Source organism: Mercenaria mercenaria, chromosome 4, assembly GCF_021730395.1.
Source record: "Mercenaria mercenaria strain notata chromosome 4, MADL_Memer_1, whole genome shotgun sequence".
Classification (NCBI taxonomy): Eukaryota; Metazoa; Mollusca; class Bivalvia; order Venerida; family Veneridae; genus Mercenaria; species Mercenaria mercenaria.
In genome coordinates, this window is record NC_069364.1 from 82,757,344 (window position 1) to 82,771,367 (window position 14,024).

The window sequence follows — 14,024 nt, forward strand, 5'->3', positions numbered from 1 at the left end:
TTACAGCAGTAACAAGGATTCGAGCCCATTTTCGGACACCTGAAAAATGCTTGAAATTACGATTTTCAACACATTTCATTGTCCTTCGTCAGCACATATAGCATAAACTGCTAAAACTAAATTCATTTTTATATCTCATAAAGACCTCAACAATGACATTAGACGACTAAATAATGGTTTGAGGGGATCGTTTCTGCGCAAAATACAGAAGTAACTGACCACCAAAACATGTTCCAGATTACAGATGAGGTCCTTTTTAGACGTATGCCGTCGGCATTCTTAAAATCCGCCATCAATGTTGTATATACTATCATTTGATCACATGCACAAGCAATATACCCACGTGGTTTTATTTATCCTCAATTCCTTCAGGGCGCTGTGAATTACAGCAGTAACAAGGATTCTAGCCCGTTTTCGGACGTCCGAAAAATGCTTAAAATTACGATTTTCAACAGATTTTACCGTTCTTCACAGTAATATAAAGCATAAAATGCTAAATCTAATTTTATTTTGTATATAATAGAGACTTCATCAATGACCTTAGGAGACCAAATTGTGTCGTTTCGGCGCAAAATACAGCAGCATCTAAGCACCAAAATACGTTTCAATTTTGTGATGAGGCATTGTTTTCGACGTATGCCGTCTGCATCCTGAAAATCGGTCGGCAATGCAATAAGTACGTTTATTTGGACATTTTCAGACACCTAAAACTGCTTAAAAAATTAAAATTTTTAATACACTTCACACTGTTCTTCGTCGGCACATTTTGGATAAATTGCTATAACTCAATTTACTTCATATATTATGAAAGTCTCAACGATGCCCTAAGTTGCCCAAATATTGGCTTAAGAGCTTCGTTTCGACGCAGAATACAACGTATGCCGTTTATGTATGTTTGGACGTATGCCGTCGGCACTTGAAACACCGTCGGCAATGAAATATATAATATCATTTGGACATACATAGCAGCAATATATCCACATGTATTTATTTATCCTCTAGTCCACCTTGGCGCCGTGATTTAAAGCAGTAATAAGGATTCAAGCCCATTTTTTTGGACACCTGAAAAATGCTTTAAATTACGATTTTCAACTCATTTCACTGTTCGACGTCAGCACATTATGCATAAATTGCTTAAGCGAAAATCATTTTATATCTCATAAAGGCCCTGATGATGACTTACGATTACCAAATATTGTCTTAATGGCATCGTTTCGGCACCACCAAAGCATGTTCCAATTTCGTGATGTAGTATTCTTTGGACGTATGCTGTCGGTATAATGAATATCCTTCGGCAATGAAATATATACTTTTATTTGGACATACATACCAGCAATATATCCACCTGGTTTGATTCATCTTCAAGTCCTCCTGGACGCTGAGAATAACAGCAGTAACAAGGATTCGAGCTCATTTCCGTACGCCTATAAAATGCTTTAAATTCAGATTTTCCGGACATTTCACCGTTCTTTGTCGAAACATTATGGTAAAAACATTATACATTTGTGAAAAGAACAGCTTTGAAATGTTTTTTTTCGATGGCCAATAATGCATAAATTGATAAAAATGATTTCATATTGTATTTTGCGCAACTTCCAACTACTATTGTTAATGCTATAACTTCCAATAGGGTTATTAATAAAACCCGGCCCGGCCCGGCCCGGCCCAAACCACGGAAATAGCCGATTCCGATTGTACGGAAACCACCGGAAACTTACGGACGGAAGGCTAATATAATTACGAATGGTGAAACCGTCATCTTAATCAAGGCAAATTTATGTGTATTTTATTTCATTATTACAAAAGTAGAAGCAAAGTATTTAATATTGATGATACGTATGTTTGATGAAGTATTGCACTTGACATAAGCAAAGACTTTAAATAACAAGATATTTGAATCACACTCAATCAAAGAAGTAATACGTTCGGCAGTCGATTTGTCATTTTGTGTACCGGACAGACAGGAGATAGCAGTTTACAGGATACTTTCAACAGAACTGGTCAAGCTAATGGTACGTCGTTATTTCACACCTAACGATGTGACACTAGGTTGTGTAGTACGACGAAGGGGTCTGTACCGTGCACTGGAAGTATTTATAAAATTTGGTTGCCCGACCAAGATAGCGTTTTAGCATATTAAGTATTAATTTAATAAAAATATCTTGCCTTAGGGAACATTTTGAATATAAACACTCTTATATAAAATTGTCAAAGATTGCATTGATAAGTACAACATTTTGCGAAAATCAACTAGAAATGTAAGTTTATGAAATTATTATTATACCCCTTTTGCCTATCTCGGTTGCGCAACCAAGATAGATCAAAAATAGACGAACTTCGAAGCTATGCGCTGTTTCATACCTTCCATTTGTTTCAGGTTGTTGAAGTATTCAAATTTGAATATAAAACTATAAATTATATCAAAAGCTAAAAAAAATAGTCCACTTTTTACATTTTTTTTTTATATTAAAGGGAGGCAATTACAAAATTTCATAAAAAATATAAAAGTAAACATTTCCAGAAGAGGTATAACCTATGTGATAATAGGTCTTTGTTCCTGAAATACAAGAAAACTGACAAAAATTATCATAAAATGTTGCTAAAATGAATAATCATATGATTTAGCTTTAAACAAAACCGGGTGATATGTATGGAGATGATACCCGGAGTTACAGTAAGTTGTAGAAATGAATGAATGGAGTATAAAATATGAAAAAATCGGTCGCAAAGTTTCGAACCCGGACCCCCACCCCACCCCGAACATGCCGCTCAGTCTGTTTGAAACAAAACAATAAAGAAACAGTAAATATCTAATATGGATAAATGGGATGGAGTGATAGCAATGAACTTTCGTGTTTTAACAATTTACTGCTAACGTTATTTTTGTTTTTATGATTATTTAATTTTTGATTACTCTTTCTTTTATAATTGAAATAATACTAGCATATCTTTTGACACAGAATTAAAAAAAGCCGGTCTGGTCGGACTACGAACTATTTCAGCCTATGCTTATACAACTAATGTTAATTTTTTTGTTTTTAAAATGAACATTTTAAAGCATGGATTACAAATTGTGTGCAATTAGATGTTAAATTATTATACCCCACACAGTGTCCAGTGCAATTTTCCCATTAGTTTAACTTGAATAATATATCATATTTACAAGCGTTTTTATATCTCGTGCGCAAAATCGTTATTTTCAATTTCTGCGCATGTGATATTATAAAATTAATCCCCTTTTTGGGTGAGGTCGATATGAGCCGCCGCCATGAGAAAACCAACATCCGCGCAGTCTGGTCAGGATCCATGCTGTTTGCTAACGATTTCTGTAATCGCAATAGACAATGTTGGTTTTCTCATGGGTGGCTCATATGTAGATTTATCGGCCTGATAAAAGCAATATCAACCTCGGGCGAATTTTTTCGACTTGATATCGCTTTAACAGGTCGATTAAATCCACATATCGACCACACATAAAAGGCGACAATTGTTTTATTATCTAAATCCAGCCTACTATAAGTATAAACATTAGATACAGATGTCTGCAGCCTTAGGTCATCTTCGTGGTTAATTGTATACGACGTCGCATGTTTTAACGTAATAACGTGTGGACGTCACAGCTGGAGTTCAATATGTATGTTTGGCTCCGCCTTCGAGAAAATACGACTTTTTATCGTTGAACATGTGACTACATCTAGAACAATGGAAAGGACTATAAATATAGATTTAATGATAAAAAAAAATAATTTCATATCACATCCGCAACAACGCTATTTGTTTTCTGCGAAATGTGATATTACATTTTCATGTCTCCCTATGAGATCGATACTTTCGTACTGATTTAAAAGACGATGCGCTATTTATACATAGGATTGAATTACTTTATCTTGTGTTCATACATGTGTGAACCGGCCTATTTTTCTTTTCTGCTTTTGAATGATTTGTTCTACATGCAACATTTTGAAAACAATTTTTCATCAAATATTAAACTGAAACTATCACCATAGATTGGAAATTAACTAACTACTAACTACTAAGAAAATGGGTGCTCTCATTATATGTTCCGTAGTTATCGCCGTTTTTCGAATGTTACTGCTGCTGATTTTGTTGAAGTATGCCCATAAATACAGCGATATGTAACCTCAAGACTATACCTATCAAAAAGTATTTTATACGCACAGTCGCGACAATTTCTAAGTGCTTACTAGTAAAGCCTCCTTAATTCTGTCTTCATTATTTGGCAAGTAATACTTTTTTTAATGTTAAATAAATCATTTCATTAATTTTTCGGTATAATAAAATAATAATGTATTCCTGAGAGGGTGACCCCTCGAAATAACTCTATCCGTGACTATATTTTTCAATGCGACAAATTTTAGTTACTGTAGAGAAAGAGTTTAGTATTTAAAATGTAAATGTATAATAAAATGTTTACGAAAATGGGCTTAAAATCCTAAAGACCACAACAGGAAATAATTCTTCCCGGCTAATTCTGACTTTTAAGTTGGTCGGGACTTTGATATGCACAGTCAAAATTTCCTAGCCCCGCAGTAAAGAAAATGAACCTGGTAGTCATTTTACAATTTATTTCATTCAAAAACATTTCAGGAACATTTTCAGAAAAGATGTTTCTCATTGCAGAGTTTAAATTAATTTTCCCTTAGATACAAGCATTTGTATGTAAAAATTGAGTGTGCAATAGCTGCGCGTGAAAATTGGGTAGGAGTAAATTAAGAATACCGCGAAAACGAAGAAGGAGACCCCTGTTTATTTTTTGCTCATATTACAATTCAATTTTTTTTTTATCATAATTGTATTTGTGAAAAAAAATAACACACTACTTAGTCATTCCATTTGAAAACATACAGGTTTCAATGGGCCTGTTATACCAAATAAAACATAATTACTTTTTGGATATAATGGACAACCCAAAAAATAATTAATCTCCGTAAAAACAGAAACGTCACAATTATTTAGGTTGAGCTAAAATGTGACTTCTCGACGCGATTGCGTTAAGAAGTACGAATTTTACCTTTTCAGTACAATGTAATATCGGATGAAGATCAACTTTTACTATTATTTAAACAAGTTATGAAGGATGCAACTTGGTTTTGGAAAATCCCGCTCATTACACTTTCTTTATCGTAAAGTTGAAAAAAATATGTAAGGTTAAAACTTTTCTGAGATGCTTTATGGATTTGGCCACACATAGGCAGTTTAACAAACCATTTTAGCTGGAGAATTACACTCAGATCCTTCGTAAAAGCTGCACACTATCGTACAATTACTCTGTATATAAAAAAGAGCAACAGTTTAATTTGCATAATTACAATAGGTTTGGTTCTACCAATGAAAAACTTACAAAACGTAGGGTCTCAGAATGAGACAGCATTAAAAGTCCAAGTACAGTTCACTTCCGGTGTGGTCACGTGACCATAGTAAAGTAAGCAATGTAAGAGTAAATCGTCTGCACTACACTGTGATATTGATAAATTTACACACAGAGAAAATCTTAATGAAGAAATTTGTGAGATTTGAAGAAACCACATCCATTCAGTAAGCAATGTTAGAGTAAATCGTCTGCACTACACTGTGATATTGATAAATTTACACACAAAAAAATCTTAATGAAGAAATTTGTGAGATTTGAAGAAACCACATCCATTCAAAGTTTTATTTTGCTTTCTCCAGACTTATTTGTAAATTATGATTAGCGGGCTCAAACGATTCTTCTGTTGTTATGTATCAAAAATGCCGAGCACTAGCAAACTGACTGAAAGGGCATTCTGTATACAATAATATATCAAATCAACCTAAATAAATTGCAAAGTTTTGCAAGATATGTCAAACCATTGAAGTTTAATCTTGAAGTATCTTAATGCATTTCTGAAAGTGTAGAGCATTGGTAAATATCCAAACGAACCGTAACAAGTTTTTACTTGGTCTTTTTTCACGAAACAGTGTGAATCGTTCTATATATTGAGTGCAGTTAAATGGTAATTTTGTTCCCATTTAAAAGATTTCTTTTTCGCGTCGAGTTTTGGTTCACCAACTAATGTGAAATACACTCGATGACTGCTTCCTGGAAAATAACCAGTACTCGCACCGAAAGAAGGGACTATTGGAGTCACGGTCAAAATCCGCTGACAGGATTCAACCCCGTGACCTCCGGATTACGAGACATCTGTACAAAAATGAAAAAAAAGGTAAAATTTGTACCTCGATTCTACTCTATATAGTTTTTAACTTATTTGAATATAACTTAAGTAAGTCAGTTTATTCAGAGATTACTTGCAAACTTGGAAAAAAAAATAAATAAAAAAGATGTTAAAACATCATAGCAACCTGCCGAATATGAAACCGATTATCGAAAGTGCAAAGACTATGCCACAAACTGCAATGTACCACAATATATTCAATGTGTGACTTTCATCGTACGTCAAATTCAGTCAAGAGATACTCAGAATACTGCGTGAACAAACCTAATTCAGTATTTGTTTTTTATATATTTATACAGGAATATTTAAAAAATATGGGGTACCGTGTGTAAAACCTTTCAATATTCAACGCTGCATTCTTCGTGCGTAATCGGTATCCCGACCTATCCTAAATGTTTTACATGACCTAAATGTTTTATGGTCTTTGAGATTTTTTAAAAACGTTTTAATAAAAAGTTTTAAAGAACTGCTCATTCTATTCTTTAAAAATTCTCAGTGATATTAGAAATTATTCGTATTCATTTTTTACATAAAATAATTTCCGTAAAGTCTCATTGAACAAAAAAGTATAAAAAAAAAACTCTGCCTATTTGCTACCTGTTTTTAGGCATGTTACCGGACACAAAGAAATATTTAGGCTTGGGGAAAGCACAGGTGAAACAAAAACTCTTGAGGCCGAGAGGAATTATAACAACTTTTGGACAAAACGTGATTATAAAATAGTATATAATGATAACGATACAAAAATTTCGGGAACTAATTAGAAGCCTCGTCAAAACAACGCTATGTATAACGACTTCCTGTGTACAAGTTTACAAATTATATATTAAGACGTTTTTGCAACCAGAAAGAACACGCAGTCTTAACCTATTCATCAAAGAAATTCCTCGCTGGCATCATAAAGGTCAGTGTTTTTTTACTAAATTCTAAATATGTAAGTTGATATCGACACGATATCATTCGTAATTATATTAGCCTTCCGTCCGTAAGTTTCCGGTGGTTTCCGTACAATCGGAATCGGCTATTTCCGTGGTTTGGGCCGGGCCGGGCCGGGCCGGGTTTTATTGATAACCTCCAATAGTAGCATCAGTTATTTTTGAACAAATATACCAACAATATATCGATATCGTGAAATGTATCCTAAAACCTACATAAAAGTTGTGAATAACAGCAGCAAGAGGGTTTGAAGCCAGTTTCCTGAGACATAAAAAAAAACAACAAAAAAAAACATTATACATTTGTAAAAAGAACAGCTTTGAAATGTTTTTGATGGCCAATAATGCATAAATTGATAAAAATGATTTCATATTGTATTTTGCGCAACTTCCAACTACTATTATTACTGCTATAACTTCCAATAGTAGCATCAGTAATATTGTTGTTGTTGCTAAAACTGCCAACAGTAACAGCAGTTATACTGTTGTTACTGCTATAACTTTACAACAATAATAGCAGTTATACTGCTGCTACTGCTATAACCTCCAGCAGTAGTAGCAGTTATATTGCTTTTACTGCTATAACGTTCCGGCAGTAACAGCAGTATTACTGCTATTACTGCTGCAACGTTACAGCAGGAAAAGCAGTAATACTGTTGTTATTGCTGTCACTGCTCTACTGCTAACTTCACGCTGGTTAGTAAAATCCTATCGTGATACTGTCTCGCCGAAGCGATCCAGCAAAATAAAATCTTGACATCTCAGTGTTTCACGACATTAGAATCAATTCTATCATCAATTAAAACATACCAGCTTTATAAACACTCGGACTATATATATATATTTACATATGAAAATATGTTTAAATTTTCAAATATTTGCCATTCGGCTGTATGACTTGTTCACAAATCATGTAAAGTAATTAAGTGTTAAAGACTTCAATTGTTCAAATATTGCAGTAAACAGTAGGGGTGCCATTCAAATAATAAGAAGCACAGCAATAGAAATAGATGCAGACCCTTTACTGACCGTAGATCCTAGCTAACACTCGACAGCGGTAAATGTTCTAAAAAATTGTTTACAACTGTTCCTTTACCTAGGCTGCATTCTTTTAGTCTACACGATGACCTTTCTCCATCTAAAAGAACATTAGAGTAGCCGACAACATGTGCACTCAGAGCATCTACAGGCTTCTTCCATTCATCAACATACCGCAAAATCTGCGTATCTGTAAAATATACATGTGACAAACCCAAAATATTTTGGAGAGTAAGATGTATTATAGAGATTTGCATGCTTTAAATAGTTTTGTTTGGCATATAAATCAAAACTATTTATTTTGATATTTGTCGTGCTTTTAAATGGTAATTTTGTTCATAATTTTATATTATTTTGATCTTTTTCACCTTTTTCGTCCTTATCGTGCTATAAAATTGTAGTTCAGGTTTTTTTTGTTGTTTTTTTTTGTTTTGTTTTGGGTTAAACGCCGTTTTTCAACAGTATTTCAGTCATATAGGCAGTTAACCTAACCAGTGTTCCTGGATTCAGTACCAGTACAAACCTGTTCTCCGCAAGTAACTGCCAACTTCCCCACATGAATCAGAGGTGGAGGACTAATGATTTCAGACACAATGTCGTTTATCAAATAGTCACGGAGAACATACGCCCCGCCCGAGGATCGAACTCGCGAAATCGCGATCCGTAGACCAACGCTCTTACCTATTGAGCTAAGCGGGCGGGCTAGTTCAGTTTGTACTATATATATCGTAGCTTTTGATTTCGATCTTTGTCGTGCGTTTGGAGTTAGTCGTGTTTTCTATTAATTTTTTGATTTTGATTAGACTAGATATTTGATCTTTGTAAAATATTGACATTTCTTAATGAGGAAATGGCAATCTCATGGAATATTATTATCAAGTATTACAACTAACTCTTCAAAAATAAACTAGAAATCTACTTCATCCAACCTTCTATTACTGTGTTATCCAAGAGGATTGGGTTTCCTGAAAAGTTCTTTACAACGCCATCGGAGTCAAATGTAAGTTTCAGGTAGCCGAGGTATTTCCCCATAGTGTAGGCTTGAACCACAAGTCCTTTACCTCCTCCAGGCTGGTGAACAACAACAGGGTAAGGTCCTTCTATCTCCTCGCCTGCTGGTTTCTCGCCTGTAAAAAGTATGATACTGTGAGGGGAGTTGAACAAAACCCATCCTGTTATTTTTTTAACAGGAATTGGAAAATCTCTCCTAGGTTGTTACACAGTTTCGCCCTATCTTATAAATTTACTAGATTTTTGTACACGCTTAAATTAAGCGGGAGGTGTTTGTGTTTTGTCTATACTGAAATTCAGAATAGCGAGGTGAGGTGGGTGTGGGTGAGAGAGATGCCTTTAAAACAGTGGGGAGTGTGTGTGGTGGAGGGTGGGGGGATGCGTTTTAATCTTCAGTTGAAAACTAAATGATGTATATGTATTGTTGACCATTTTAATGAAACTTACCGTTGTACAGGAACGTATTTGTATGGCCACCGACTGCAAGGTCTATTCCATCAATGGCGGCCACCTTTTTGTCCATACTAAACCCGGCGTGTCCGAGAGCTATGATTTTATTAATCCCTCGATTTTGTAGCCGAGACACTTCCTCTCGAACTGCAGTCACTACGTCAGTAAAACTAACTGTTGGACCTGAAAAAATACCTTCCGGCTTAATAGTGATATAGTAGTGTACAAAGTTTCCAAACTGTTTTTTTTTTTAGTTTTCAAAAATAGCTGACATAAACAAAAAAACCCGCAGTCTCCGCCTATCAAGAAAATACGGATCCGTAAATCAAAGCAAAAAGGCAAGCTAAAAAGTAATATTTTTTTTTACATCTTTGTCATTAAAATTTTGACAGTTGCAAGGACTTAAGTATTTGCAAAGTAATTTACACCCAAACTATTCACGAAAGGAACAAACATTTCTGTCGCTAAGGACAAACCCCAAATAAACGCTTTCTTTGGCTTTTTAAACATATGCGCATAACTATCTTTTAAACTGTGATATCAAATTGGATAATCGAAACCTTCTATGAAAATCTGAATAATCTAATTACAACGAGTCAAATAAAATATTTACTTTTCAATATAATACACGAAGGTAAATACTGTACAGATTTTTCTGCTGTATTCTCTGCAATCTACTGTCAACATTCTCACATAAATAATAAAATGATGACGAATGACTTCAGACACACTATCTAATCGTCTCAGAGAACATACACCTCGCCTGAGGATCGAACTTGCTTCTTCTCGATTCAAAGTCGTGCAGGTCCTACTTACTGCACATACCGGGCGAGCTTATTATAGAACAAGTTTGAATTTTGATACTACATATATTTGCATTACCTCCGCTTGAAATCTGAACAGTTTCCGGCGTAATATACCCACAATGCCAATCTTTTCCCCACCAATAGTCGTGTTCCAAGACTTCAGAAATTTCCCTTTAACGTGGTTCATTCGTTACGTCAGTGTTTGCACTAATGACCGGAAACGTGACATTGTCGAGAAATTTTTCAAGCCCATCCACACCAATATCAAACTCGTGGTTCCCCAAACACTGACAATTAAAAATGATATATTGTTTGGGTAATAAACGTGACATCTGAAAAAAAGGTGGTACATGTATTTGCGGGAGACATATCGTGTGCAACTTTCTCTGAAAAATTATTACGCTAAAAGAAAACGCATTAATCGGGTACCATTAACATGTAAAATGATATGTATAAAAATATTGGTATACAGTGGCCTATGTGAAAGTCGGAGGTATATCTTATATAACTTAAGCCTGCTGGCGGCAAGTGATTCTGCCTTTGCGACCAGTGCAGACTAAGGTCAGCTTGATCATGGTCTGCACTGTTCGCTATTCACTCAGTAAATTTTGAGTTAACACACCTTCCTTGAAATCAAATAATAAATTATACAGCCCACATTGAATGATGGTCCATTCCATTTTAGAAATTTAGCAGGCTAAAGAATAAAAACTATGATGCGTATCTAGTTGATAGAATACTAAAAGACTGAATTCCAACAGAATTCGAAGAGTAAAAATCGTGGGGAATTTAACTCTACACAAACCTAATTGATAAGAAGCCATAATTATTACTGGGACTTTGGTGAAGAATATTTTGACGGGGTTCCTTCATAATTGTGGCTTCGACTCACATTATTCTATTGGTCCGGATCGCGGTATAAGGCATGAACACACTATATAGTTGACCTTCTTTATTCCATGTAAAATTGACAAATTTCCAATGGCTGCAGTACATCTCAGGACCCATTTTAAATGTCTGTAACTTGAATTTTCTCGAAGAACATAGACAGAGTGTCGAATAAAAATCGAAAGAAAAGTTGGGGTCAGGTTTGATGCAAGTAAAATATTTTCAGTTAAACACACACATTGCAAAATCAGTTAAAATGAGATCCCAAATTGTATTGGTGGTGTATGACCTAAGATTCCATTACATATTCTGTCATGCTATCATTTCATTTTGAAAAAGCTTCCTAAATGTCAAGGATAGATCTGTCATGTAATTTCAGCAAGAATTTACAAAGAAAATATGGAAAATATATCTATAGAGCAAGAACACAGAGGACTCTTTGAATCCGCCATTTTGCGATTTGTATACCGATTTTCATAATCCGTTCTCTAGATTTTATGTTCCACAAAGAAATGATAAATACTGTATATCCCATAAAAGCATATTACACGACCAGGCCTGTATTGGACCGAGGTGGGTTTCGATATCGGTCCGATATACTGTGTTTCAGAGTTGACCTAGTATCAATCCGATATGGATGTCGGACCAATACCATTAACAGATATGGTTTGCCAATATTGGTACAATATAGAAAAGTTTGCAGGGATTGATTTCTTTCTCAACCCTTATGAATTTAGCATGTCTCTTACATACTGTCTTAACTTTTTTACGCGGCAGTTGAATCGATTTTCTGAAATTTATTCTGCTACAACATCTTAGCATAACATTGCACAAATGATCACAAGATATAAAATTATTTTAGGACACTAAATCGTAGGACAAGTGTCAATTTTTTCTTAATTGTTATACAATTTTGCTGTTGCATAAAATTCATTATTAATGTAATCGTGAATATTTGGGACGTGATTTGCCTATTTGAAAATAAATGTATTGTATCAGAATACGAAATCTGAATGTGAAGTTAAGCGGATGATTAATGTTAAAATACGATAACTACATCCCGTTAACAATGTTTGCAAATGTGCAATTATGTCAATTGTAGGGGGATTTTGCCAAATTAGTCATTGTAATCTGATTAAAACCATTTTTATTAAAAAAATGCTCTTTTAACTTGCTGTGAAATATTGTAACTAGATTTTGTTTTGAGAAGCAAGTTAATTTTGTCCAAAGAATGATTATTCGAATATAACTTATTATAAACGGATTCCATAATAATATAGTACACTTGACATATAAAAAAAGAAATATTTAACGAAGTTCAATGAAAGAACATGACGTTGAGCTCGAAATGTGGAAGAAGATGAAGAGGAAAAAACAACAACGACAACGGCGACGATAATGATGATGATGATGATGATGATAATGATGATGAAGATATGAATGTATTGAGAATGACTTCTAGAAAATGTTTGCTGTAATATTTTACCATTGCATCGTATCCTAGCTGTTTCATGAAATAAGCCGCCGCCATGCCACGATGAACGGTAAACCAAGTTGTCCCCATAAACTGGTCTCCAGCATCCAATAGTAGCACGTTATCATGACTACTTCGAATTTCTTGGATTTTCGTGTGTCTCCTAGCTACTCCTCCAAAGCATTTACCGTCCTTAACATCTCCTTTGGAACATTTTGATCCGTATTTATTAAATTGTTCAAATCTAGCGTGCACATCGTTCGTATGCAAAATTGTAATTTCATATCCCGATGTAATAATAGGCAAAAATAGTAGAACGAATGTGGCCGGTAACAATCCTGAGGATATCTTCATCGGCATTTTAGTATGTATATCTGAACTGCAAAACACAATATGAAGATTTATTTCAACCAAGCAGGTACACTAAGTTTCGTATTTCGTAAACATTGGGGATCTCGACGACGTTTTTTTTTTGTTACAGTTACGATAACTTCACCTTGTGCCCTTCAGGACTAATACAAAAATAACCCAAGGGGTAACTCCTGATCATATCATGTCCATATTTTTAGGTTTCCTTTTTTTGCAATTGTGATAAGGACACTGACAAGAGGTAAGTTAAACAAAAAAGTAACAAAATATATAGGGCTAATATCTATCATTGCGAGTGACAAAACATGAAATGTCGACAAAAGTAAACAATTCTAACATGTTTAAAAGGTAGAAAATAACTCACCTGATGACTGGTTGATAGATTTTCCCCCTTATTAATAATTATTAGGCACATGTAAATATTTGCAATTCAATCCAGGTCATGAAACAATAAACAATACGCACAAATTTGGTTACGAAGCTCAACCGAAATTGAAGTATACGTTTTTGAAAAGTAATTTAATATTCAAACGATGAGAATACTACTTCCTTTAACTACCATATGCAATGAACAAACAAACCGCAATCCCGTAGACTTGAGTATTTGAACACAGTCAAACCTTTCGTTTACAAATAATGGAAAATTCTTTAAAACTCCCATACACATAATCTGATATGTAAATTTTTATGTCACATAGAAATGGTTTAAGGGGACGCATATTGCTACATTCACAGTTCATGCAGAAATGAGGAAGGGGTGCATATTCAAGATATTGATGGTGGGAAGATAAAAAAAGCATATTCCTAAATTGATATAATACTCATGGACACCTGT

General features: G+C 34.5%; 1 protein-coding gene across 1 annotated transcript in view; it reads right to left on the bottom strand.

Moving 5' to 3' along the window:
* Positions 1-13,780, bottom strand: part of LOC128556494 (5'-nucleotidase-like) — a 33,273-nt gene extending 19,493 nt beyond the window's left edge. Inside the window, exons 1-6 of the mRNA XM_053541823.1 lie at positions 13,554-13,780; positions 12,833-13,199; positions 10,535-10,745; positions 9,650-9,835; positions 9,121-9,318; positions 8,250-8,381 (exon numbers count right to left, since the gene is read on the bottom strand). Coding sequence (XP_053397798.1) covers positions 8,250-8,381; positions 9,121-9,318; positions 9,650-9,725 — 406 coding nt within the window. The 5' untranslated portion in view covers positions 9,726-9,835; positions 10,535-10,745; positions 12,833-13,199; positions 13,554-13,780. The remainder of the gene's footprint in view (positions 1-8,249; positions 8,382-9,120; positions 9,319-9,649; positions 9,836-10,534; positions 10,746-12,832; positions 13,200-13,553) is intronic.
* Between the last annotated feature and the right edge of the window lie 244 nt (positions 13,781-14,024).